Source organism: Notothenia rossii (assembly GCF_949606895.1).
Source record: "Notothenia rossii genome assembly, chromosome: 10".
Lineage (NCBI taxonomy): Eukaryota > Metazoa > Chordata > Actinopteri > Perciformes > Nototheniidae > Notothenia > Notothenia rossii.
Genome location: NC_136908.1, coordinates 18,602,181 through 18,629,396, shown reverse-complemented (window position 1 = coordinate 18,629,396; position 27,216 = coordinate 18,602,181). Strand labels below are relative to the sequence as shown.

The 27,216-nt window shown below is 43.8% G+C and overlaps 1 protein-coding gene across 4 annotated transcripts in view; it reads right to left on the bottom strand.

Moving 5' to 3' along the window:
- Window positions 1–310: 310 nt before the first annotated feature.
- Window positions 311–27,216, bottom strand: part of ash1l (ash1 (absent, small, or homeotic)-like) — a 31,045-nt gene continuing 4,139 nt past the window's right edge. For 3 of the 4 annotated variants that reach the window (XM_079653043.1, XM_079653044.1, XM_079653045.1), the window contains 25 exons: window positions 26,270–27,072; window positions 20,749–25,117; window positions 18,160–18,829; window positions 17,600–17,773; window positions 17,397–17,491; window positions 15,936–16,009; window positions 15,736–15,781; window positions 15,402–15,510; window positions 15,058–15,264; window positions 14,781–14,927; window positions 12,080–12,188; window positions 11,831–11,980; window positions 11,306–11,373; window positions 10,788–10,954; window positions 10,524–10,676; window positions 10,051–10,105; window positions 9,482–9,614; window positions 7,934–8,188; window positions 7,426–7,512; window positions 7,228–7,318; window positions 6,121–6,259; window positions 5,793–5,965; window positions 4,542–4,708; window positions 3,467–3,980; window positions 311–2,703 (listed from right to left, as the gene is read on the bottom strand). In XM_079653043.1, the coding sequence (XP_079509169.1) occupies window positions 2,612–2,703; window positions 3,467–3,980; window positions 4,542–4,708; window positions 5,793–5,965; window positions 6,121–6,259; window positions 7,228–7,318; window positions 7,426–7,512; window positions 7,934–8,188; window positions 9,482–9,614; window positions 10,051–10,105; window positions 10,524–10,676; window positions 10,788–10,954; window positions 11,306–11,373; window positions 11,831–11,980; window positions 12,080–12,188; window positions 14,781–14,927; window positions 15,058–15,264; window positions 15,402–15,510; window positions 15,736–15,781; window positions 15,936–16,009; window positions 17,397–17,491; window positions 17,600–17,773; window positions 18,160–18,829; window positions 20,749–25,117; window positions 26,270–26,878 (8,853 nt within the window). In that variant the 5' untranslated portion in view covers window positions 26,879–27,072 and the 3' untranslated portion in view covers window positions 311–2,611. The remainder of the gene's footprint in view (window positions 2,704–3,466; window positions 3,981–4,541; window positions 4,709–5,792; window positions 5,966–6,120; window positions 6,260–7,227; window positions 7,319–7,425; window positions 7,513–7,933; window positions 8,189–9,481; window positions 9,615–10,050; window positions 10,106–10,523; window positions 10,677–10,787; window positions 10,955–11,305; window positions 11,374–11,830; window positions 11,981–12,079; window positions 12,189–14,780; window positions 14,928–15,057; window positions 15,265–15,401; window positions 15,511–15,735; window positions 15,782–15,935; window positions 16,010–17,396; window positions 17,492–17,599; window positions 17,774–18,159; window positions 18,830–20,748; window positions 25,118–26,269; window positions 27,073–27,216) is intronic. The other variant, XM_079653046.1, reaches the window with a different exon arrangement.

Sequence of the window (27,216 nt, the reverse complement as noted above, 5' to 3'; positions counted from 1 at the left end):
TAATTATATTAAAACCTAATTTAAGGATACAATTATAGTACATTTCTTCTCAATATCACATCGGTAATAAACAAAACACTGAAGATTATTAAATCTAGTTTTATATTTTCCCATTAACATATTTTTTCTTTCTCAACATACTACTGTTTTGACTTATTTGATTTATTTTGAATATAACATTTGTACTACTCTTTTAACATCTCAACTTTTGTAAATTACTTGTTTGAACAATGTTGAAAACAATCATTTAGTTTGAGTGATTCCTAAAGCCATAATAAATAAGGAATATATGAGCAAAGACAACATAAAGTATGTTCACAATAATGTAGTGCTTTTTATTAAAAAACAAACAAAAAAACTAAAACAAATATAAAACAAAAGTAAAAACCAACAGCATTTTTCATGATTTAAGAATCATAATTACAAACTTTTAAACGAGTGGAAGAAGTTTTTTGACAAACTGTACACATCACAAAATGTCCGCCAGTCTGCCATTTACAATGCTTGCATCTTATTTTGTGATTGTCTAAAAATAACTAAACAAATCACACAAAACGCAGAAATACAAGAACAAGCATCATACATGACCGCTATCACAAAACGGAACCATTTCCTATTTGAAAGTAAAACAAAAAATAATAACATGATATCGGGCTGACAGCTTTACTTTTGTTTCCGTCACCGTTTTAAAAATATCATAACATTTTTATGTTGGTTTGTTTTTTTAGTGTTCAACACTTTGCAGCAAAATACAAGGAGTACGATCTCCTTAAAAAGTAATATTATTAACAATATTCAGTGACAAAGATGTCTTTGCTGATTCACTGTCCCGTCCCGATGTCTTCTGTGTCCGATGACATTCTTCCCGCTCATGCAGTACATAGTTGAATTTCATTTATAGGCAACGAAAAGTCAGCTTCCTCTTTTTAGTCGTCAGGAAAGTTACTGTGAGGTTTCTGGACATCAAAAAAATCATTTTCCTCCAAGCTTAAGTGTCTTCATTATAGTAATACAAACGGAAGAAAGTATAATATTATCATTAATATAATAATCATAATACATTTAGGGCTGTGTCCTGTACAGTACAATAATAAACAAAATCCGCTTTTCAAGATATTGCTTTTGGAGACACTCTTCAATGTAAAGTGTGTATATTTACAGAACTTGGCACTGTACAGCTTCCTGTCCCCCCCCCCCCCACCTCTGTGTCTCATGTCCTCTCTTCTGTCAGTTAACCGCACTGGGACATTGCAGGTAGTCCCTTTCTAGCAGAGGCATTATGGGGGAGAAAGAAATCTCATCAAATATCACAATTTCTTTTTTAAACATTCTCCATGGCAACAAGGAACATAGTCTATTAAAGACAAAAAAAGATCTTAAGTCCCTTCCCCTCCCAATATACATTATACACCGCCCCACCCGTCTTACAGAATATAAGAAAATATGACCATCACGATACATTTTATGTTAAGTATTGTTTTCCATAGTTTTCTTAAAACTGTTAATTGCCATCGAGCCCTTATTTTTTTTTCTTTTGTTTTTAAAAAGGTATATCTTCAAGAAATCTGGCAGATTACAGACACACAGTAAGTGTACGCACGCACACACTCGCACACAAGGCAGTCGGAGAGCAGGGCTGTGTAAGGCGTTACAGTTGAAGCCGGTGTCTCCCCGAAACGCCTGATTTAGTTAAGCTGGTGAATTATGTTACTTCAAAAAGAGTGAAGCTGACTGCCTCGCGAGAAAATTAAAGATTAAAATCAAAAACCTCAACAAGACACTTTGACCGACAAAAGCGCACACTCAATGCTCCCCCCCCCCCTTTGCTCTAAAACACACCCCTCCTCTGTTCCTAAATGAGTTACTACAGTATAACAGGAAAAAGATAATAGACTTTTGAACGCGCTTGTTTTTCAGACTGCATCATCCAATGCTGTGATAGTGTTAGTGTGTTTTCATTATAGATACATTACACTGAGCTTCGCAAAATCCATGGTACCAAAAGTGCAGTTCACCACCCTCGTTCTCTTTCTCATGAGCAGCATCTGAGCACACTGCTCAATTTACATTTCTCCTATGCCATTCTCCCCCGCGGTGCTGATCTTCTCTCATCTGTAGAATTTGTCATTGCAGCTAGGTCCCACTAGGGGGAACAATTCTCCAGCATTCACATCCCCACTGACTCAAACCATCCATTCATCCCTATTCAGTACCACTTGTCTCATTTCTGATGCTTGATGCTGTCTGTAATATTCAATGCATGTAAGTGCATGGGTTGTTTCTCCCATGTTTATATTAAAAAAAAAAAACAGGTTTTGCATCATACTACTTAAATAAGCAAGAAGTCTGGGCCAGCTCTCTCTTCGTGCTCCTTGAGAACTCTTGAAAAGCTGAGCCACGGAGTCAGCAGCGCCTCCAAACCCCCCCCCGGCCTCTCGGAGTTGAGAGGACAGTCTTGGAAGAGGTAGACTGGAGGACGCCCACAGGGATGCATTGTGGTCCTTAATGGCCGAACCAACAATGCTGCATTTCCCTTTCTCGCTGTCTCTCCATGTTCTGCCCCTCGCTCACAACAGTGAAAGGCAGAGTGCTTGACAGGCACGTGGCAATGTTATTTTCTGCACACGAAATCCCCGAATCCGAGCGTCCGTCGCCGCATCCGCCGCCCCGCGCCCTCCTCCAGGAGATAACTGATATCTATGGCTGTTGGAAGAACAAAAAAAGGGAGGGGATTAAGAGCTTAGAAAGAAACAGCTTACATATATGGTTTTATTTAAAACATTTTAAAGCAACGTTAAAAGTAGGCAATTGGTGTCGATTCTATTACTGATGCATTAAGCTTCAAAGTGCAAAAGAAAGTGGCAGAAATGGCATCCAAAAAGGTTTGTTACCCTCGAAATGAAACAACTTAAGTCTTTTGATAGGTGTGTTCAAAGTCATTTAAAGTCTTGCTATGTTCTTTTGTTCTTGTTCTTACTATTAAATCACAAATTCAAAGTGAAATCTGTTATGTCCTTTGCTTTATTAGAAAGAGCTTATTCAGCATTTTCCTGCAGTTGCTTTATGTGAGGCTGCTGCAGGATCAGAGTCCAATCAAACAGAGGGCTTTTGGAAATAGTTTTCAATAAATGTGACAGGCTTTCACTCGCTGCTTTTGCGTTGCTAAGTGCCTTGCGTTTTTCCACTCTGTGTGTTGGGTTTTTGCTCAATGAGTGTTACAAGTTAGCCTTTAATTAAACCCGTTCAGCAGATTGAAGCAAAGAAACAGCAGACTGAAACACTGCATGGGAGCATGGGACTTGGACGAAGCAGCTGATCGGAAAACGGAGGTGGCCATCTGTTAGATGATAACTGAAAAGAGTTTAACATAAATATGAACAACAGCTAAGTCCGTGCTGCTTCGTCCTCGTCCCCCACTCCCGATCATGGACAGTTTATTTGAACCTTAAATAATCAGTTGACCTACCCCCCTCCTTTGATCCCGCTTCCTCACCATTCTTACTGGGAGTTTTGTGCAGCAGGTCCAGCAGGATTTTATTGAGCCGATCCCTCTGGGCCTCCCTCCTGCCCAGCACCGGGTGGTGCAGCGGGGAAGAGGCAGAGGACGACGGCATTTCGATCATCTCCCCTATCCTCTCTGCAGAATTGTCCTCCAAATCCTTGCGCTCTTCAGACACCTGCCCTTCCTCTTCATCCTCCTCCTCGTCGTCGTCGTCGTCGTCGTCTTCATCTTCAACTTCGTCGCCCTCCCCCTGCCGTTCTGCTCCCCTGGGCTTGGCTGAAAGAGCTTCAGGATCTTCTGGATTCAGTTCCGTGTCGTCCTCCTCCCCCCCTCTCCCCCCCTCAGCCTCGGGGGGGAAGTCTTCTCCCCGGTCGCAGGAAGAGCCGTCGTCCTCGCAGCCTCCGGGTCCTTTGGGTTGTTCGCTCTTCCACGCAGAGCGGCCCCCGGCCCTCTTGTAGTTGTCAGGAACGTAGTGAGGCTGCAAAAATGTCAGAATGCGAATTATTAATCATGGCTCGATTGAGATGACTGGTTTCAGATGGTTAGGTTAAAAACAGAGAAGTATTGGCCATTTTTATTTAAGTCTCTGTTACACTGACCTGAGAAACCTGAACAAACGAGAGCATGCTGTCCATGAAGGAAAACTAAACTAAACAGAACTTAGGAAATCCCTTGAAAAGCTTTACAGTGTAAATGAACTGCTGTTAGGATTGAAAGTGGCATATAAGGCTATAACCTCTTCTCAAGTCTGTTATTATTACAATTCGAAATTGGAATAATTATCCACAAAAATATACATTCCTACACTCAACAGTCCCCATATATTTTGATGTGATTATATGAAAACCTCTAGTCTCTCTCATTTGTTTCTGGGTTGAGTCCACCTCTGCCCGCCCTAAGCACTGAGCAAGAGGAGGTGAGGAGGAGGAAACTGTGCCTCGGGCTGTAATGTTATCTCCACTCTTAAAATATCCTTCAGTGTTTATAAATCAGTAACAGATCCCAGCAGCCCACCCTGCCCAGACCCCGCCACTCTCACCGAGAAGTCCCTCTTGGGCGCCAGCCGCTTGGGGAAGTGGTTGAAGGCATATGGCTTGGTGCAAACTGGGTAGCGGTTGCGATGGATTTTGTAGAACAGGTGAGCCGACTTGTCCAAGCGGTAATCACAGATGTACACGTCCTGCTCTTTCACGTTCTTCGGCCGTCCTGTAGGAAGGAACACACTTTGGATTAGCCAGGAAGCGTTGTAGTTTACGTCAAACCACCAGACTCAGGGACAGTTTCATTCCACAGGCAATAAGACTGCTAAACACCTGAGCTCTTTTAAGTGCTTCCATAACCCACATTTATTTTTGAATACATTTTCATTGTATTTCACTGTACAATATTTAACCTTACATTCGGTTTCTTTCAACTGCACAGTTTTATTCAAATGTATCGTACGCCGTTTCATTGGCACAATTTTTATCTTTACTTTTGTATTATTATTATTATGGTTATTTCGTTGTCTTATGTCCTTTATATGATACGTTGCATTGTTGGAGGAGCTTGGGACCTACGGTTTTCATTGCTATAAGTACACTGTAGCTGCTGTGCACGTGATTACAAAACCCTTCAAACTAGTTTGTCATTAGAACATGTGTACATTTGTCAGGGTTAAGCCTCAAGTCGCTCTGCAGCTGGACTCCTTCCTGTCCCACAGATTTGAAACAAAAAGGCATGGGGATTCAGCATTAAGCCACTGTGGTCTCTGAAACAGTCCGCCTGAGGATCTGAGGGACCCCCCCCTTTTCCTTTTTCTAAAGAAAACCTTTCAGCGGAGGGCAAAAGAGACTTTATTTTTTAATGCCTCTTCAAAGGAAATTGAAGACCAGCTTTAAAATAATCAAAATTGAAGAAGACATTTTTTTAAAGAGTATAAAGAATCTTTATAGCCTAACTTTTAACTAAGGTGCCTTGTTGATTTCATTTGTGTCCGTTTTTAAACCCTAATCATTGTTTTTTTATACTATTTCTATGTTTGCTCTGTGAAGCACTTTTGACTGCAGGTTGTATGAAAGGTGTTATATAAATAAAGTTAAGCTGAGCTGAGTGAGCCATAATGGGATTGTTAACCTCCAGCACTGTCATGCTTCATATTCATACTCACACACTTTGCACCCGAGCACAGATAAGCGCAGCTGCATTTTGTACAGTTCACAGAGCTTTACTGGAGCAACAAGGAAACCTAAGCGGTAGTTGTTGAAAGAACTCCATTCATGCGTGAGTTCACACACGTGTTTCCCCTCACCTTTGCAGTAAGTGTAGAGATCGAGGACACAGCAGGTCGCCACCACTGACTCCAGGGGGACGATCTCGTAGAGCGGCATGCGGAATAACTCGTTCTGGTAGAAGCGGCGTGATGGAGAATGATGCGTCTCGTGAGGTCGGAAGTAGTGGTGGCCAAAGGCAAACCTCTCACCCCTTAAGAGTGTGAGTAGAAACAGAAAATACAAATTAAATGATGTAGTACAACTTGATAAGCACAATAATAATCCACCAGTATCTGACTGTTCTCCCTGGAAGGTAACTACAATCTATCACCATAGTCGTTGAATACTACAATCTGATTGACTTACTTTTCGTTCTTCCAGAGTTTCTCGATTCGGAATATGTCGAGTTTGTCTCGGTTGACGTGAGACAACAGACGGTAGGACTGTCTGACCGGCTGTCCCTCAGGTGTGCGTCTGCTGTCTCTCATCAGATACGCGCAGTCACCTGCACACAAGACACTGACAGGTTACTTGTCTGCAAAAGTAAAAGTGACTCCTTGGTACAAAGGTCAGCTGACAGGCTGAGTATAACATCTCAGTGCAATAACACTATTACCAAATGTGAGGTTTGAACGGCAAAGAAATGACCTAGAAAACATCAGATTTACTTCATGGCCACTTTAAACAAAAACCGTTGAAATAATAAAATGATTTAGAATTGCCTTGACTAAATTACTTGACTGCCATTGGTTTCAAACTATTCAAATGATCTACAGGTTTCTTAAATGGGCCAAGAAATGCATCAGTGTGAGAGAAGAGGAAGAAACCCCTGTGGGCTAGAAAACATTTACATTAACATCACAGGATTTAAAATATGAAATGCATTAAACACGTTTGTCAGACCTGAAGTATACACACAAGGCATTTGGGTGAGTAACACTCAATGTAAACATCACGTAGGTTGTTTACAAGAGAACTTCACACGGCATCTGAAACAGGATGCATTTCAGACATTTGTGGAGCGGCTGCTGCAACACTACACTACAACTATAAACAATTAACAGGCCTGACAAGTGGTGCATGTGCGCCACAGAGATCAGCCATAACAAGAGGCCGATGTTTCCTTCTATTCATATTCTTCACGGGAGTAGTGGGTACACTAAAATGGGTCGTTAAGCACTTTTCTTTTTAAATTAGCAATACAGAGAAAATGACCTAATGCCTGCCAAAGAGCAAATTTGCTGTTTTAGCCAAACTGGACATTATGACCATGGAAGGAAATGTGTCGGACTTTACCAGATCCTTGTGGTAAGCATTATTTAATCGGCCACATAAACACTCATGTGAGGCGGTCCTGAAGTATACTTGCACATACACGACTGGAGGTCAGCAGAAGCCTTTAATGGGACTCTAAATGTACAGAGACTGGACCTTTCCAGGCTTTTGTTAGCTCAAGACTTCTGGTTTCTCTACCTTGATGAAGCAGGAGTTCATCTCGAAGGAGGCAGATGTAGTAGACAGAGCCGGCTTGGGCGTAGCTGGGCTGGGGTATCATGGGAACTTCCTGTGACAACAATAACGCATATGGGTGAGGACAGATGAGAGAGGTTCTATAATTTAGGCCTAGATAGGGACAGCAATCATGGCTGTTTGGAGGGGGGAGAGACGTACCGTGTCTACAGGTCGAGGTTCACACTGCTCACACAGGTAGTGCTCCACCTCAGTCTCCAGCCTCATGCAGTCAAAGTGTTGCCACACCTGGAGTGAGAGAAACAACGGTTGGATCACAGGAAAGCACAAGATAGATAGTTGAATGAATAACTTCCCAGCTGGTGTTAAAAGTGCCTCACTCAGTGATGTTCGGATTCTGTATTACTAACACAGATAAAAACATTTGTAACTCCACACAGATCTGAAACTGTGGTAGTTTCAATCAATATGTGCAACCCTCCATGTGTTCTAGAAATAGCAGAGAAGACACACAGGAGGACTGAGTGCACACTCTGCTTTGGAAAATCTATTTAACAAAGCACTCCTTAGTTAGGTGGAGTCTCAAGAGAAAGCGCTCACTGAAAACAGGTGTAACCTATCAGCCGGTGACACAAAAAGATATGATGGGGAATCCATCTTCCCCTCAGCTAGTGCAAATAACGATTTCCCCCCCACTTGCGCTTCTTACCATGCACTTTTCACACTGGATCATGAGGCCCTCGTCCTTGTACATTCCACAGATGCAGCGGATGATGTCGTCGTCCTTGTCGTGGGACCCCGACCCTCCGTGGTCACGCTCCAGTGAGTCCGAGCTGTCGGCCTCGCTGGCGGTCTCGCCCACGATCTCATCGATCTGCACGGCGGCTTCATGGCGAGCGCTGAAGTAGGCTTTCCGCAGCCGACACACGTCCCGGCCCACAGACGACTTCTTCCCGTAATATTTCTGATGGGGGGGGGAAAAAGAGACAAGTGATAAATGCAGCTGCTTTATTTTTATTTTTGTGGCAAAACAATACATTTGCAGGAAATAATGATTACATGTGTTTATTTTGACACAAAGCATTCACTACCGGCTTTAAGATATGACATACATCATATGTAAAAAGGCAGAAGAATGCACATTTTACCCCTAAAAATCAAACCCTTCTTTTTCAGTCACTCATACAAGACTTTCAGCTGATCCGCCTGCAGGCCTACAGCAATTTCCCGCCGAACAAAAAGGTCATTGACACAGACTGATGCATTCAAAACTGTCTTTGCAGCTGCCAACATTTCAAAGACAATGCTTCACGCCACAGCTTTCAATTCAACAATAAACCACATTCCCCTCACGCTTTTCTCAATCTGGCCAACAGGGTCTTGGGACCAAAGGGGAATCTAATTTAGACAACCACTTCAGATTTCTCCGACTGGAAGAGTAAGCTCCTCTGAGAGGTTTCAAGTGGCACTTGTTTAAACGGCTCAGCTATACAGATGTAAATCAAACAGGCCTGTAGCGTGTGCGCAGAGCATCAGCAGTCATGAAGCCATATCCCACTGGGGAGGTGTTAGTGTGTGAGACAGGAGGAATGGGTTACAGCTGCACATTAACAGACTGAACGATCATTTTGATGAGGCTTTTTCAAATCTGTTGTACTCAGAAATGTGGTATCAACTCGAGAGTCTCAAATGCTTGTGTGATAAGAGTTATTGAGAGATGAATTGACTGACACGGCAGCAGCCTTCATGCAATCATAATACCGATCCTTTTCATGATTGTTGACATCAATCCGACAGATTGAAGACAGAGAAGATCCACAACATGGATTAAGCGTTTCGTTTGATGGATCCTTTTCAAACGGCAGTGGGTTTATCCCTCAGCATCAGGGTATCTTTACTGTACATTTCTCATGGGAATTGAAACCTGAGCTTTGAATTGAGAAACCAGGGACTTAATGTAGTTCCTGAAAGACAGTTGGAAGTGTAAAATAATTCCTGCTTTGAGGTAACAGTTTTTGAAGGTTCAGAAACGATTGAGTTGCTGCTTTAATGGCTCAAAGTCACTGATTGGGAAAGCAAAGGCACTGTGGACGCCAGATACCATGAAGCACTTGGTGTTCAGTTTTATTGGTCAAATGTATCTTTAAATACTCAGTACTTCTCCCATGTACTGCTCAACTGACGAAACTATGCACACACTGTATGAATGTAACCGAAAAGCATTGAAGGGGATCATAACGTCGGTACACCTGCCTACCTCAGCATTGCGGAACACTTTGAGCATGTCTGTGTCGAACGCTTCAACCGTCTTGTAATGGCCGGTGAGGATTTGCTTCTCGATGGTGCTCAGGTCCAGAGGGTCGGACACCTTCTCATAGTACTGGCTGTTCCTGATGGCACAAAAAAAAGAGGGATAAGTCTGTATTCATTTACAAGAAAAAATATTTAAAACGGGATTGGTCTGAGAGAGATAGGCAGCCGGTTGTGCCATCTTATCAGTGTCATGTTTTTATATTTATACTATTTATACACATCATAACAAGCCTGCTAAATTAACACACATGCTGCATGGTGGTTGAATGTTGTGCACACAGTGGCTTAAACAGTAACGACACAGGCCGCTGACAGTATTAGTACCATGTAGCCAAAGAGACATGATGAGCTGTTATTGTTTTGATACAGATACTATCAGTAGCGGACAAGAATCAAAGCACAGACTGTCACGGCTGAAATGGGAGGCAAAAGATTAAAACTGTTACTCTATGTGGGTGCTACAAACTGACGGAGCGGATAACAGCGTAACACTAATGTATGGAAAACACTTACCTCTTCCTAGATGGGAGGTTCACCAGCGGAGCAGCAAGTGTCTGACCGGCTGAATCTGAGGGAGAAAGAAGGATAACATTCCTCAACTAGGTTTTATATGATTTGTTTTCCACTAGTAAAGTCCTTTTGAAATGAAGAGTCTCTTTTTAAGGAAGACCTGGCCAAGACAAGCAGCAGCGTGAATGAATGAAAGACATATAATTGCAAAGAGAAAACACAAAGAAAATCTGTTTTCTTCAGTGTCAAGTCTTTCTGAAACAAATACACAGAAGCACTTTTTACAATTTCAACAGGATATCATATCTTTATTTATACATTGGAACCGCTGAAAGGGGTGGTTTAGAGGCCTCAGATTCGTCTAGAGGTCAGACTAATAAGAATAGTTTATAGGAAAGGACAAAGATGTTGTTCAGCAAATGCTTACACAAGCACCAGTGTGGTCACATGCTCTATATTTCTCCTTAATCACTTACCCTTGTAGCTGGTGATCATGTCACAAATCTCCTTGAAGATGTGTGCGAGGCGAGCCGTGCGTGTGACCTCTGTGTTCTCCTCGGCGGCGGCCAGTCTCCGCGTTCGTACCGAGCGAGACGTCTGAAGGGCTGAGAACTGCGTCAGGAACACGTCTAGAAACAGGACACAAACGTTATTAATGTCTTCGTTATTACATTTCATATGGCTTAAGGTTCAGTTCCATGCTCAGAAAGGATGCAACTGAGCCCCTAAACTTAACTCACCTGACTTAATATTACCGTCGTCCCGGATGACGCCTCCCCAGCGCGTATACAAAGACAAGCTGCCGGAGTCTCTATCTCTCTCGCCCTCTTTCTTCAGCAACTCCTGTTTCTCCCTCATCTTCTCCCAGTTCCTCAGGAGAAACACTCGGTGCTTCAGCACAAAGTTCCTGATGAGTGAGGGAGAGAGGACAGAAGTGTGAGAACACTGTCTGTGAGTGCAAGCAACTCACACCTCACACTTTAGAGCTTAAATAGCAATACACTGTTAACCATTCTGTTAAGGAACTAGAAGCATAAACAGCAGTCATTTTGGTTATTGAAGTTGCAAACTAACTACAATAAATGACATTTAACTAAATGGTTGTTTTATTCTCATAGATTGCATTACATTTCTGATTAAGAATGCAAATATTTGTTAGCATATTGTCTACTTTCAGTGAAATTCATAACTCTGAATATATACCAAATAGAACCAAAATAATAAAGTTACATTCAGAAAGTGTTGCTTATGTGCTTACCGCTCCCTGTTGGACATGGGCTTCATGAGATGAGGGTAAAACTTGCTGCTGTCACTCGACTCTTCCTCCTGAGGATAAAAAGAAGCTTTATGAAGACCGACATAGCTCATGAGGCTGTGTGTAATTCCGGTTTTATTTCAAATTCAATACAATTTGAGAACTTCCTTGAATGATTCATCCTCATAACCATGATACTGTACATTTGTGTTCATAACTTTCAACCTTAATACAAAACTTTCTTTACTGAGTTTCTTTTTTTAGACACCTGGCTCCCCAAGAGCCCCTCTGAGACCCACACACACATCCATGCCCTACATCGACACTGCACCTGATTTTTTTTAAAACACTGCAACACTTTTATCAAGCTTCAGCACCATAACAAAAGGATATAGTTTCAATTAAAGACAAGTCTAAGCACAGCATTATATCATGTAGTTAAAAAACAAACATGCTTTCTCTAGAAAATACAAATGAAGTTGTCTTTTCTAATCTCTATTAGTATTAGTATTGACATTGATCACTCACTCGTTTTTTGAGCTGGTGCTTGGACTTCCTCTTCTCCTTGAGTCGGCCCAGCCGCCGCGTCCCTCCCGCCTTCGGGGGCAGGCCGTTGATTCGCTGGCTCTTCCCTCCGATGATGCCCCGACAGCTCTCTGAGCCACACTCACACACTTGCTGTAGAATGCCCCAAAAAAAGAGTTGTAATGAATATTGCAATGAAGTATGAAAAGTGTTGTTTTATTAGCTGCTCAAAGATGGCCGCTGGTGTTTTACCTGCTCTTCTGTATTGAAGGAATGGAAGTTGTAATCATAGGTGAGCTCAGTGCCGTCAGGGATCTCCTTCAGAGCAAAGAGACCGATTCTGTAAACGCCATTCACCGACCTGACAGGGAGAAGAAGAAGCAATGAGTTGGTGCTGCGTGGATACACATGATGAATTTCATCGGTAACCATAAAGCATGAGGAGATTTGTTCAATTAAGACGTAAAATGTCTGAGTGGTTTAAATCACTGGATCTATCTAAAACACCTGCAAATGGCTGCATGTTGAAATTGTACGAGCTGCTCAATAGATTACCATGTTATTTTGGCTGGTTAGAGAAGCAAATCTAGCAGGCACATGCTTATTTTAATATGTTTAGAAAAGTAATTTATTGATGACATTATATAGAAGTAAATATATTGATAGGTAATAACAAATGAAATGACTTTCTAGCACATTCCCCGGTGTTAATAAACAACAGGAACCAGAACAAATTCAATTCATCTTTAAAAACAAAAGAAATGGAAAGCTAATAGTTTTCAGGTCAATCCTTTTTTGTCTAGGGAGAAAATGACAAAGTCTAAAAAAGGAGGGTTCAGCTTTTAGAGGTTAATGTCTTGAAGTAAACCAATGTTGACCAGGCCCAGTTAGAATTAATTAAATCAGAGCATTTTAAAATCAGGACAAAAGGAGAAGAGGACTGGCCAGGTTTTTATTTGCTCGATTTGGCAACTGCTTAACACCTCGTACTCCCTTATTTCCCCCTTCTCCAAACCAAAGCAGCGCTCCAGCTTTTTGCTATTCTTCTAAGAATAAAGCAGGCTATTCTGTTCGCCAGCCACTTGATAATTTATTCCTTCTATAGGGGTAAAAAGCTGGTTCAGCGCATTGTCTTCAGACACTACAGCTGTATCTAAGGCCGGCTCCAAGTAATCTCTCTTCTGTGACAAGATGGACGACTCGTCACGGCTTTGTGCTGAAAATCCTCCATCCTTGTGGAGTCTTTTATTTCAGCCCAGCCACTCTACAGTACACACAGTGTCCTAGATGAGTCCTATACTGTAAGGGCAGAGAGTACAGTTGTATTCTGGCTCCCTGGAGGTTGTTAGCTGTCACATGCTAACCATTTTAACTGTGCTGACACATGTTGCAGACATTTAACATAATGGTTAAATACAAAGAAAAAGTAGGTCTCACTGATAAAAGTCAGGCACAGAAAAAGCCTGCCAAACCAAGTCTCCTATTGCAGCGTATGTAGCCATGTTGAGAGAACAGCCCCTGAGGAAACCAGTGAATTGTTTTTGGCATAGTACAAGGTATTTAAGCCATTTAGGTCTCTGAACACTGGCAAAGACTCACTGAGGTGATCTCATCAGATTATCCCCCACGCAACCACAATAATAAGGCTGGGGTTTCAAGTCAGAGCTTTGTCATTTAAAGCGCACCTGCTACACGCGTCTCTATCAGAGCTTGTATAAGATACCCAAACAAGGGTAACCCAAACAAGGGTAACCCAATACTGGCAAACATACAGTGCATCTACTTATCTGTATCTCAAGTAAAGTGGTTCAACTGCTAAGCTTAATGAATGCACACAACTTCAGACATTGTCTAAATATAGAATTTCTTCCAAATCTAACACAACTATAAACCTTCACAATGATTTATAGCTACAAGATTCATTACAACTCAAGGTAACCTATACTGAAACCACTATTTGATATTATGTGCGAACACTTCAGTTAAAATAGCCATAGCAGTATTTGTACCGTACCATAATGATTATTTCTACGCATATGAACATCTTTCGTCCCCTTCTGGTACTTTCCCTCCATTTGCCTCATACAGACTGAGTAAGAAATTACCCAGCTCACACAAATCAGCAGGCACACAAACAAATAGCAATTAACTGAAACTATTTAGGTAATAGGCTGGTATTTTCCAGTTCGTTAACCGTAAGTGGCGGAAGCATTTAGAAAAAGAAATGCTGAATTATCAAGCTGGAACGTTTTCCAATCAGCTTTCTCACTCTACTCTCACAACTGAGCAGGACTCGGCTTCACTTGTTTATCACTCCCTCTTGAATATACTGTGTGTGACTGTTCATCTCCCTCACAGTCCTTAAACACTCCCTGTGGAGTTTTAGGACCCCTACTAAAGCCACAGAGCTGTTTTTTGAGTTAACAGGTAACACAACAAGATACGCTAATATAAGTCAACAAAGATAGGGAAGAAGAGGATAATAAACATGGGTGTAAACAACGCTGGCATTTTAAAAACCGCAATGTTTAATACCTGGCCGCGAACTCCAAAGATATAGGGCTGCAGGTCACCTCTACTATTATTAGATACTAAACTATTAAAATGCAAAGGTCAAAGGATGTATTACTTCCACGTTCTCTGGACTCGGGGCACCACGATTGGTATTACAAGACAGGACAGGCTGGGGCTAATCAGTCAGCATGCTAATTTCAATAGATATATCTCTGCAACACAATCCATAGATGTCTTTGAATATACACATTCTGTTCAAATGTATTTGCCCGCTACAGCGTACATATCTGCTCTGTAAAGTTCAAACCATGTCTGGCTCAATTATCCGTCCTCAACCATTCTTTAAAGGGTTTAGTCAAAAATGTGCTTTGGTGAGAGAACCCAAAAGCAACAAAAGGAGATCAGGGGGGAACTGGTTTAAATCTGCCATGACACCTACCACTTCTGCATCTCACAGTTGGGCTCACAGCTGTGGTTGATGAAGCGCGCCTCATTGCCCATTCTGTAGCTGTCGATCACCATGCCGCTATCCAGGTTCAGACAGTACTGGCCACTGTGGGCGAAGTACTGCTCCATCATACGGCTCCTAAAATAAGGTGGGAGAGAACATTAAAAAAGAGGTTTTAATTTATTTCCATGGCAGGATAAATAACGTCCTGAACATAGAGAAGAAACAGACAGGATTTATTGTAGACTACGTGACAAGATTGTCTCACCTAAACTCTTGTTCGCTAACCACCTCTCCCAGGTACTCGATGATAAACTGTCCAGAGCAAAGTGACTCCTTGGTGCGGATGCCCCAGCCCTTGCCTTCAGCCCGGAATCGCTCCAGACACTGGACCCAGTCGTGTCTCTGGATGTGCTGGTTGTCACACTGATCATTAGAGGGACAGGTGCTGGGAGAGCACTCAGCAAAACTCATCCTGGGGGAAAAGGCAGTGAAATGAGGCTGACTCTTAATACCCAGTTTACTTTCTTTTCATTAAGGTTTCATTATCGAACAAACAATGTCTCAACAACACTCTCGAACACATATTGACTTTCTTCATCAAATACTTACCTATTCAGACAATCATCCAGGCAGGCTTTATCATTAATGTTCTCACGCGGCTTACAGTTGCATGTTGTTGTTTCATAACCAGAGAGAGGCTTCACATCCACATAGACATCTGTGACATAAATGGGGGATTATCATTATACATTTACAGCTATTGAAACTCTCAGGTTAATTAATATTAACATTTTATGCACGAAAACAATGCATATAATGGATAACACTGACCACCAAAGTGAAAGTAACAAACTCAATAAAACAAAGAAATGCAAGCACATAAATCAATTAAGTTTAAAAAATACATTCCGTCCGAATCACTGGATAAACTCTGGGTACTCACTTGATCTGATCTTTTTATAAAGGGGGACATCCGGCCTTTTGTAAAGCTGAAATAGAAAAACAAAGAGGGTTCAGAGACAGAAACCAACATGTAGGTGGGCCCTCACTGGGCCTGTACATTTTGAAACGACTTATCAGTAATTGACTGTGAGCATGGGAAACCCCTAAAAGCACCAAACATGACACGATGTGATTTATCACCTGATCGTGTTTCCACAGCCATAAGATGTCGTAAGGCAACTGGAAATCAATGCGCTTCTGTCTCAGGTACTTCCCTGAAAAAACAAAGCAGGGCAAATTTTAGAGGAAGAAATAAACTTGAAACATAAAAGAAAAGGGAAGCAATGATTGACCAAACAAACAAGGGGTGTAAACAATTCTTAAAGTCCATAGTTTGGTTCAGACTCAAATGTTGGCGACACCGTTCTTTTTTAGGGAGTTTCTGGGTTTAATAATATCCACTACAAGAACATTTCAAAAACCCTTTAGTAGATTATCTTTATAAATTAAATTATCTAAATGAACCACAAAAGATGCGTTTTCGGTCTCTGCTTGAAACCGTTACACCCCTAACAGCTAAGCGAATCACATTTATAATCAAAACCGGTATGAAAATGAGACTCTTGATGAAACATTTGGGGATTTTCACCTATCATAGCTGTAAATACAGGCGTGTGCTGACTGTAAAGGGGAGGGTCCTGTTCCTAGAAGCAGGTTGACTGAGTAATCTGTATAGTTTTGATTAGTAAGCCCAGAAGCCCTTGGTGACTAAAGTAGAAAGAGCTGTTAGGGCTTTTAGTCAGCAAAACACTTACGTAATCAAACATCATGAAGAGCCAATGTTTTTCCTCTGCTCATAGAAACAAAACTGATGAATAGAGGAGGCACTGTTAGGAAATCTTCCAGTGGTAAAGTAGGTCTAACGATATGGCAAAAGATCTAATATCTCAATAGCAATATACTGTACATCTTGGTATATAACGCTTTCTGGCAATTCAATAAATACACAGCAGCACTACAAACATCCCCACATTCAAATAAATGGAGAGAATTTAATTGGAAAAATCTAAATTGTTTCTTTATTACTCCTAAGATAAAAAGCAAACAAACATTCTGGAGGCAATGTGGCCAAACAGATGCAAATCATGCATCAATCTTTTGGATTAGCCCCAAAATAAGCCATTCTGGAAAAGAGTGGATTCAGTATTAAATGAGGTTTTAGGATATTTAAACTCCAATAAGTGTTCCATTGAGTTATATTGTGTTCCATGGGCAATATAACTGAAGTGGTTTTGAAGTAGGGTAATGACTTGTTCAAAATCCTACTCACAGCTGGCAGGAAGGCCATTACAAGAAACGGGCCTGATGCAGAACCAGCCAGACACAGACAATGTTAGGTAGTGTATAAGAAATATATAGGATAGAGGACTTAGGACTTATTCTTGTGACGATAAATGAACAGAAATTGAATTGAAAATCGATTAGGTAAAGCACCGCATAAGGTAATTGACATTAATGCAAATTATTGTTTAAAAGGTTTTAATATAAAGCAAAATACTAAAGTTATTTAAAAAGCAACATGACTGACACAATCAAGCTTTTAAAAGGCACCAGAAAATAAAATATCTTTGATTTGTCAGGTATATTAAAAAACAGACTCACCAACATGTATTGGAGGCGGAAACAATCCATAGTCATGTTCTCCAGGTATGTATTCCAGCTTCTCTTTCTTTAGCTGCAGGAGCTGACTCCGGGGACTGCATGGTTTGGAACAGAAATGTTAAAAAAAAGTTTGACTTAAGTTAAACTGGTGCATTGACATGTCAAATAAACATCAGAAGATTTAGGATTTCTTAGAAACTCACTCTTCGGACTTGTACACATCCGAGTAAAGTCCCGCCTTCTGAAACTTCTTCTTTGGAGGTCTGGCTGGTCTCTTCTCCCGTTGGGTGATAATGGGTGCGGGCGGAGCTTGTTCCTCTGGGACGGGCGCTGGGGGTTCTGGGGAGCAGTGGCCATCTGGCTTGCTTTCCGTTGAGCTAAAATGGAACCATGACAAGGTTTCAAGTGGCGACTGGATTTCATATATGTTGCCTTTCGTACTATCAGTGTAAATCTGTGTCAGTACTAGGTAGGGCTGCTCAATTAATCGTATTTTAAATCGCAATTACGATTTTGGCTTGCAACGATTATGAAAACAACATAATCGAAATAAAATGATTATTGATTTTTTAAATTTCTTTTTTTGGTTTTTGCAGTTCAAAAACATACTGTTCACATTATTTTTTTAAATAAATGGATGTTTTCAAAGTAAATGGATAATTGTGTTTAACAATCGTGATATCAATTATTGACCCAAATAATCGAGATTATGATTTTTGCCATAATCGAGCAGCCCTAGTACTAGGATTGAAAACCTGCATACCCACGAAATTGCTGGAGTTCTTCCTGAGTAAGCCAGCTTCTTCCTGTCCCAGCTTTGGACCTCGCCGCCATATTGCCCAGGTTCTCCTCTCTATCTGGCAACCGCTCCTCAGGCTCTTCTACCTCCCCGTCCTCCTCTTCTTCCTCGTCTTCCTCATCCTCTCCTCCGTCCCACTGAGTCTTCTTCTGACTTTTCCTGCACTGGCCCTGGACTACTGATTCAATAGCCTCTGTCACAGTGTCCTCTTCCCACGCTCGCCCCCCCACGGGCCGCTCTGCCCCTCTGTCCCTTTGCCGGGTCGGATTCAACTCGACCACCGGTGGGGGGGATGGCGGCGGGGATGGTAAGGGGTATTTCCTAGGACGTCCGGGGCCCCTCTTCTTCACCACGTTGTTTCCTGTACGAGCTTGTCTCTGCAGCTTCTTGGCACGCAGGATTTTGTTGACGTGGTGGAGGCTGTGTTTGGATGGCTGTGCTCGATAGGAGTGGTGGGGCAGGGTGGCATCCAGACTAAAGTCCTGAGAGGGGGAGAGGCAGGAGGAGGAGGAGGCGGAGCTGTGCGAGTGAAAAAGTGAAGGTTGGTGATGGTGCTGCTGCCGGTGGTGCATGGATCCTTCGGGCCCTTCAGGGGGCGAGAGGGCAATGCCTCTTGACTGGATACCTGATGACCCTAGTCAAAGAAAAAGAGAAGATAATCACTGCACATGTATTGTGAATAATGTGTAACGCAGAAAGACATGAAAATGCCTTGGCCTGTAATCACGATTGGTTATCATGCAGGTTGAATATTAAAAGCAGTAACAGTAATAACGAAACAGCGTTTTATTATTATTGAAATTTCAAAAACATTTGGATGGAAACCTCACACCTGCTCTTTAATGCTGCAACTTATCCTCTTACAGTCCTTTTATCCCCCTTACTCCCACTCTCAACTAATACTCCTCAGTCAGCGTGCATCTATCTACCTCCATCATCTCCTCTAACACCGTCCCATGGCCTACTCTCCCATTCCAGTCTGCGACCGCTGGTTGACCCTAAATCCTGAGCTCTAATCCAGGATTACCCTGGCGTGGTTTGAACCTCACCATTCAGCCTCACTGGGTACTTTACAGCGAGGAAAGAGACAATATCAAATGTTCATGTTATGGCTTTCTTTGCAAAGTAATTGAAATTGCTATATAATCCTTATAACCATCAACATATGCATTAAACTATTAAAATGGCACTAAAACATAGTGAAATAACTTTTTGTTTATAACTTTCTTTTTGCTATTCAGATACAACTAAACATAAGGTCCCCTTACATAATTAAAAATACATAAATTAATCAAACAAATAAATAGAAAGTTATAAAAAATGTGCCTGTGTCTTTCATACAAGATCATTTCAGATTGTTTTGTAATGAGGCTCTATTTTTCCCTTCTCTACCAAGATAGCAGGCAAGATGGCTTTTTCAAGTTACTTGTGAGAATATTGATAGTTCGATACAATCAACCAGTTTTTATTGCAATCAGCAGTAAAATCGTTAATGGTCCCATCCCTCCTAAACGGATCTTGCTTACTAACATGCACATAAACACGAACACCCACTCTACAAATGCTTACACACACAGAGACAAGCACAGCAGTATTTTCCAGGGGACACACTGATAAAGACTATTGGTGAGGCCCTGTGTCTTAAATCTGCAACATTAGCTCAGCCCAGGTGCTGGGTGTACTAAAGTACAGGACCAGGCCTTACATTATGGGCTTTTGATGAATACATGATAAATATAGCATGTTAACAAAACACTCCACCCCTTTTGCTCTGGCTGGAATGCTATATCAATTGTGGCCAACTGCGGCCATCCACACTCACAGAGGAGCCAGTTTAAGTCATTACGCATGCTTTTTTTGTTGCCAAGCCTGTAACCACTAGTAAGAGCTACCAAATGTCAGACAGTGTATGCACAGGGGATGTCGAGAGAGCTTTTCTCTTACTGTAATAACTGGCCCAATCCACTTAGTATTTTCTTTGTACAGATGGGAGGGCTGTAGATCCAGAGCAGATCATTATCTAGTGCTGTTTGATCTAACCAAGGCTGAAGTTTGGTTGGTTCCAACTGTAACCACTACGCAACTCCTCAGTAGTATGATGGATTTTCGGAAGATACACATGCTTCACTGAGCTGAGATCAAGCAAGATCTGAATGCCCGCTTGCTGTGCCATATGGCAATGTCTAATGGCTCATCCGACTTCAGCCGCAGGATTCTTGATACAACTGCATGCACAGAACTAGTTTTGGAAAACAAATTTGGTGCAAAATTGACTCCAATAACCCTAAACAATGGCAAATGTAATTTGCCGTGAGCAAAAGCGTATGACTTCTATAGGATGCAATGCACCTCATACTGGAATATTCAAGAACAAATGAAAGCAAATAGCTCCATGCTGCTTTTCTTAGTGCATCTTATACAGCCTTTTCTTAATTCAAAATCAACAATGCAGATGCTGCTGTTACTTATAATATTTAATTCCATCATGAAATGTCGTAATGTAGGCAGCACATTAATAAAGATACAACTGAATTCAGTACAAATTAGACTTACCCAAGTCTCTCCTTTCTGCTGACGTCGAGCAGTCCTTCCTTATCGGTCGGTCCACGCGTGAGAAGCTTGAGCTCTCTGTGACTGCCTCAGTCTTTCTGCACTTGCCCCCCTTCAGTGTAGTGCGGGTGAGAGCAGAGGCAAAAAGATTAGTAAGGTTTGGAGAATCATGGGATCCAGGCTCTAAATCCACTGCTGGGCTGAGAGGCTCCTCATCCTCACTGTCTGAGCAGCCTGCGGGGTCTTCAGGCTGTCCTTCTGAGAAGGGACCCTGGCCAGGTGACACTTGACTTCGTGAAAGCTTAGAGTAGTCTGCCTTAGAGCTGCCCCCCATCCTGAACCAGGACTCTACTGGATGGTGACCTTTTGAGGTGCTACCCAGTGCGAGCCTTGAGGGGCCGAGGCAGGACATGGAGCTCTCTTTGCGCTTGTACCTTTCTGCAGATGAGGATGAGGAAGAAGAAGGGGAGTTGGCGGATGTAGAAGCAGCTTGCTTGCTGGCACTGGTGCTGGCTGTGTCCCGTCCAAAGCGGCATCGTTGTAAAGACTCCGCCATTCCTAAACTGCCAACTCGCTCTGCTTTCCCTGATGCTCCGCTGTCAGAAATCCCTGCACTAGCCCGGCTCCCTGATCCTCCTCTCGCTGCCTCCTCTCTGTCCTCTTCCGCACAGCGCTCTCTGTGCTTGTGTCTGTGTTTGTGTTTGTGGTGCCAGTTGAAGGAAAGCTCAGAGGACATGGGTGGGTACAGGACAGGGGACCTTCCTCCTCCCAGGTACTCCTGCCTAAGCAGCTTGTGTTTTTTCTTGTGAAATTTAGAGGGGTTAAGTAGGAGATGTGAAGGGTGGTGATGATGCATGTAAGATGTGGGGGGAGGAGGGGGGAAAGAGGGTGAGTGGTGAGAGTGGTGGGAGGGGGCTGTGTGCTGTGACTGGTGGTGTGGGTGTGGATACAGAGCACTAGCTGGAGGAAAGCCTCTGTAATAGCCCAAACCCAGAGGCCCAGAGGAGTAGGGAACGCTGTAGGAGGGGTGGTAGAAGCCCCCGCTGGAGAGTGGGAATCCAAGCCCAGGTAAAAAGGGAACATCAGACATGGACTCCCTCATTTTGGGAGGCCGCCCCCTTTTCTTCTTCATGTCTGGTTTACGAACATAGTGCAATGGGTCGCAATGAGAGTATGCAGGATGGGAGTAAAAGCTGCCGAAGTTAACCCTGAAGATTGTAGGCAGGATGTCCCTGTGAACATAATGATGAGGTGGCGGGCCGCCTGTGCCTCCTAACCCACCAGGCCTGCTCCCCACTCCTGGACCTCTACTTGTTCCTGCTGCCATGCCTATTCCACTGCCGAGCCGGTGTCCTGTGGTACGGTGTGCTATCCGTATTTCACTAATTCTCACAACAATCTCATCCAGCTCAGCAAGAAAGTCTGGGTCGTGCCGCCGGGAGCGCAGCTGCAAGTACTTCTTCTTGCGTTTCCTTTTCTGTCTCTTTAGCTTATCGTAGCCGGGGCACCGTGGGCTGCGGCGTTTGCACTTGTGCTTATGTTTCTCCTTGTGTCCTATTAAGGAGGAGGCTGGAGCTGCTGGGTGAGGTCTCCTGGGATCGGGTGATGTCCCCACCCCGTGTGGTGATGGAGAGGGTGAGGGACTGTCCAAAAGCACAGCGGAGTGTCGCCGCCTGCCTCTGGAATTAAGGCCCACCCCTGGACCCACAGCTGAACCGATGACCCCCGGCATTAATAACTTACTGCCCATCCCGTGTGGCATCCCAATACCACCCAAGCCACCTGCTTTCTCACCCCGGTCAGAGGTGCTGTTATTGTCCGTTCCTATACCACTGTCACTGGGCACGGTCTCCTCACTATGTGACTCACTGACTGGTGACGGAGTGGCTTCTTTTAGTTCAGTGAGGGGGGCAGGGGAGGTAGGATGGAGCGGCCTGGGAGGGGAAAGCTTAGGATAATGGTAGTGCTGCCTGTAATGGTTGTGGTGGTGGTGATGGTATCCCCGGTAAGATGCCTTTTTCTGTGAAGCTACTGTGGACATAGATGATGTGGAGCCCAACCCTGGGTTGCGTGGATTAGGGGCCGAAAAGGTTGGGGGAGGGAAGGAGAATGTGTTGTGGCTATTATGGGAGTTAGAATAGTGAGAGTGACTGGCAAAGTGCACAGAACCAGGCTCCACAAAGCTGGCATCGCTGATGGGACTGTGGCCCCCACTAGACTGTGAGAGGGAGGGGGAGGGGAAGACTTGTGAATGATGGTGATGGAGAGGGGAAGTGGTGTTCGGGGATAAGAAGGGTTCTGGTGGTGGTGTTGAAGCTGTGGCGTTATACCCCGATTTTGGCTTACGGCCTCTCCTCTTACCCATGTATATTGTACCCTTTTTACTGACATTAATTTGTGGCCCTAGTTTCCCCCCAAAAGAAGCAGCAAGGGAGGACAATGATTGGGTTGTAGCTTCCACAGAACCAGCAACCGTACTGGGTTTAGGCGAGTCTTCTGGTCTTGGGCCTAACAAGATTTGACTGAGAATACGTTTCCGTTTCATACTTTTCATTTTATTGATCTTGCCTATAATAGTTTTCATGATTAGCTGCCCATTTCCTTTGCTCCGGAACCGTTTTTCTCCAATTTCCCCGGCCTCTGGAGCCAACGTTGGAGGCTGACCCTCCTGGGGTAAGGTAGGGGGAAGGCGCTTTGGGCGTCCACGTTTTCTAGGCATAGGTTTAGGGGGGTTAAGGTCCACCTCTGGGTGAAGCACAGGGGGATCCTGCTCTTCTTTGGACTTCAGTAAAGATGAAAAGACCTTGGAGGGGGCCAGCTTGTTAGGAAGGCAACCACGGGCCGGAGCGTCAAGCCTTGGCATTTTGGACTTCGGCCTTCCTCTTTTCTTTGCCAGTGGTGCAAAGAGCTGTGACCCTTGACTTTGTGGCACAGGATTTGGTTTGACCTTATTTGGGTTCGGAGGCCTGCCCACGGGTCTCTTAACTGGCGGTAACGGCATTTCCAAGCTTAAAGATAAAGGCAAGTCGGTTTGGCTCTCTTCAAAGGGACTGTTGTGGCCTGCTATTCCTTCATGCATCCCACCCATTAAACGGCCCCAGCGGGGTTTCCTTCCCCTGCGTTTTTTAAGGGGTTTGTGGTCCTGCTCCGCTGAAGAGTCTATGGATGAATCTGGGGAATCATCTCTCAGAGGTGTTAGTGGACTTTCATCACCATCTTGCTCTGGTGAAGAAGACGCCCTATGTCTTACAGCCTCAGGGGGGCTAATAGTCCGACCGGGTCGGCTACTATCCCGATTGGGACTGCGCTTACTTGGACTAGAGCTCTTCTCAACTCTCAGTGACTGATTACTAGGCCCCCTGTCCTTCCCTTCTGGCTTTCCTGTTCCTGTTGCAGGAGGGCAGTTGGTTAAGTCTCTGGGGCTGTCACTGTCCTGTTCTCTCTCACTGGCACTGCTTTCCTCTGCCAAGGCAGGACTCTCTCGTGCATGGTGTCCTTGTGAAGGAACAGGGGAGCCCAGGTGACTCACTGCACTCAACGTCCTTTGCTCAGCTGAAGTGCTGGAAGAGGATGAAATGGGACAAGCTGGCGAAGACGTGTTATGGGGTTGGCCGTGAGCCGGGCGTGACTGTGACTTAGAAATGCTACTGTTGATGTTGTCGTTGTTGCTGTCCGTTGACATAGCCAACAGACGGTTATTCCCATACGCGAGTGCTGGACTGTTGCTGCGACTACTGCTGTTGCTGATGCTGTTACCGCTGCTGCTACTAGCTTTCCCAGCCCCTTCTGTCTCGTCTGTCCTCAAAGGTGTCAGGGAGGGTGAATTGTCCATACCATTGTCTTTGTTCCTAGAACCATAGGGCCGACCAGGTGGCCGTGACACAGGAGGTGGTGGGGAAAGATGTAACATTCTTGAATATGTGTTCCTATTGGCCATAGCCCTGTCTCGTTGCTTCGCTGTCGGGGCCATAAAGCCTGAGCTGGGAAGAGGAGTAGCGGGGTCAATCTTTGTGGGTTTAGCTGGCTTAGGGGTCTTTGATGGTGGGCAAGTTGCTATGAGTTGAGCTAACTTCTCAGTGACTGTGGGGGCTCCCCAATTTGGAACACCCTTTTCCTTGTCTCTCTGATTTTCAGTGCTGAAGTTGTATTGAGGAGGTTTGACAGCTTCAAAGCTGGGTTCTTTTGATGCAGGTAGTGATGGAGAAGGTGAAGATGTCCGGGGGTTGGGTTGGGGGATTGGTGTTTTCTTCCCAGAGGGATGGGTTTTGCTGTCCGATGGAGGGCGGTGAAGGTTAAGGGGTCTCTCAGATGTGGTGGTGGCTGCTTTTGTGTCTGGCTTTGTGTCAGACTTGCCATCAGTCTTTGGTGAACCCTGCACAAAAACAAAGAAGAGACGACAAGTTATAAAATAACTAGAACAAATAGAACAAATAGTAGGTAACTGGGAAGAAATGTTTAATAATGACATTTTTTTAAATGGACTGTATTGATGTACGTATATCGTTTTTTTTTATCGAAACACTTGAACACATTTTTAAGTCATATGCTGGTACCCAAAAACAAATTTGAGGTGCCATAAATTGAAGGCTGCTATAGTGAACTGCTATTACCGAACCTAACACATCTGACCTTTACCTAGGAGTACAATCTATTAATCAGAAATAGATTTCTATAGTATTGCAATTCATTGATAAGATTTTGTCTGCAGCTCCCTGGGCATGCCCAGGGGGGAGGTTATAGACTCAACTCAATAACACTTATCAGGGTCAGATTGGGGACAGAGCGGGACAGACAGAGAGGGGGTCATGCAGGGGAGGGGGGGGAGGGTATGGCCGTGCAGAGACACAGACGGAGGGACAGTGGGGGCAGTGGCATGATAAATAGGGACAGGCCAACAGAGAAAACAAAGAAAACTAAAGAATAATTTATGCTCCACTCTGTGCACCAACATGGTGATTACTACGGTAAACTTTTTGTGGACCACTGACCTAATCAAGACTGACTTATAACACTTCTAGGAAGTAAGGTAAATGTACAAATGATAACTATACTACATTGTATGGTACTAGTCACCAAGTATCTGACGTTCTTTCACTGAAATAATAAAACATGTTTTATTTTACATAGCCAGCAGGAGGACTTTTATTTTTATTTTGTATTTTGTTTAAGAGTTCTTTTTTTTATTTAACAGTTTCTGAAATGCTGCAAATCTTTTTTGTTCAAGTTGCGTTGTTTAAAATACCACTTCATTAGTTTAAAAATGTTTTCTTTCAGTTATGTTGAACTATGTATACTGTAACAGTTCAGTGGTCAGGTACAGTACATGCAACAATAATGAGTTTGTCTGCCTGACAATCCAATTTTGCAGCAATAACTAAATTGAAGACAGATGTTGAAAAAGTTTATCTCAAATTTGCAATACAAGTTATCTCAATACTGAGCGTTACGGTAAAAAGTAATTACACAAGAAGCCTCTGGTGATAACTGGTGATAACTACGTATAATGACTGTTCTCCCGCCTTACCCTTTTTGTCGGAGCGCTCCCATTCACTTGGGAGGCAGACAGGGTGGTAGTGCTGGTGGGGGGAGGAGCAGGAGGTGGTGGCGTGGGAACTTTAGCAGAGGGGGTTGAAGAAGAAGAGGAGGCTGGTTTGTTGGCACTTGGACTCTTTTCCTTATCTTTTCCCCTGCCACTTGACGGACTCTGGTTCTGAACGCCTGCCCCATCACCAGTAGCGGCTGCACGGTTTCCACGAGCACCGCCTCCTCCGCGGCCCGTGTGCCTCACAGTGGCCTTGAATGCTGGTCGGCACACATAGTTCTCCAGGATCTTAGGGGGCTTCTTCATGCGTTTTGCTTGAAGGCCAATCTTAAGTTTGACATTGCCCTCGGACAGGCTGCTCTCTTTGATGGAGAAATGGGACTGGTCACCCCCGGCGCCTCCTGGCCCACTTGCTCCTGCCCCTCCAGGACCAGGAGCGGCGGTGACAGCTCCCTCCTTCTCCCTGTCTCTCTTCTTCTCATCCTCCTCTTCATTCTTTCCACCCCCTCCCTCCTTTTCTCGCTCCACCGAGGAAACACCTGAGAGAAGAGGGGGTGGCGTTGTAGTCCCCATCTGATTTTTCGGATCCATCACAACTTTACAGGGTGTGCAGGTTAACTAGGGAGGGGATGTTGAGGATACCAGGTAGAGTTTTTGTTGGGGGTTGGGATAAGGGGTTAAGGGGGAAAGGGGGGAGGGGATAACGTTGAAGGTGAAGCTCTCCTTCTTCTGAAGTGGCTTTTCTCCCTTCCTCGGCTGTCCAGCCCTCTTTCTCCGTCCTTCGACTGTCAGAGTAAACACAGGTATAGCAGGGAGAGAGAGGAGAAAAGGGAGGATGAAAAAAAAAAATCACATTAATCATCGGCACAACAACACAAGACATCAACCACACATTGACAGCTTTAAACCGTGCCCGGCAACCGAGAAGT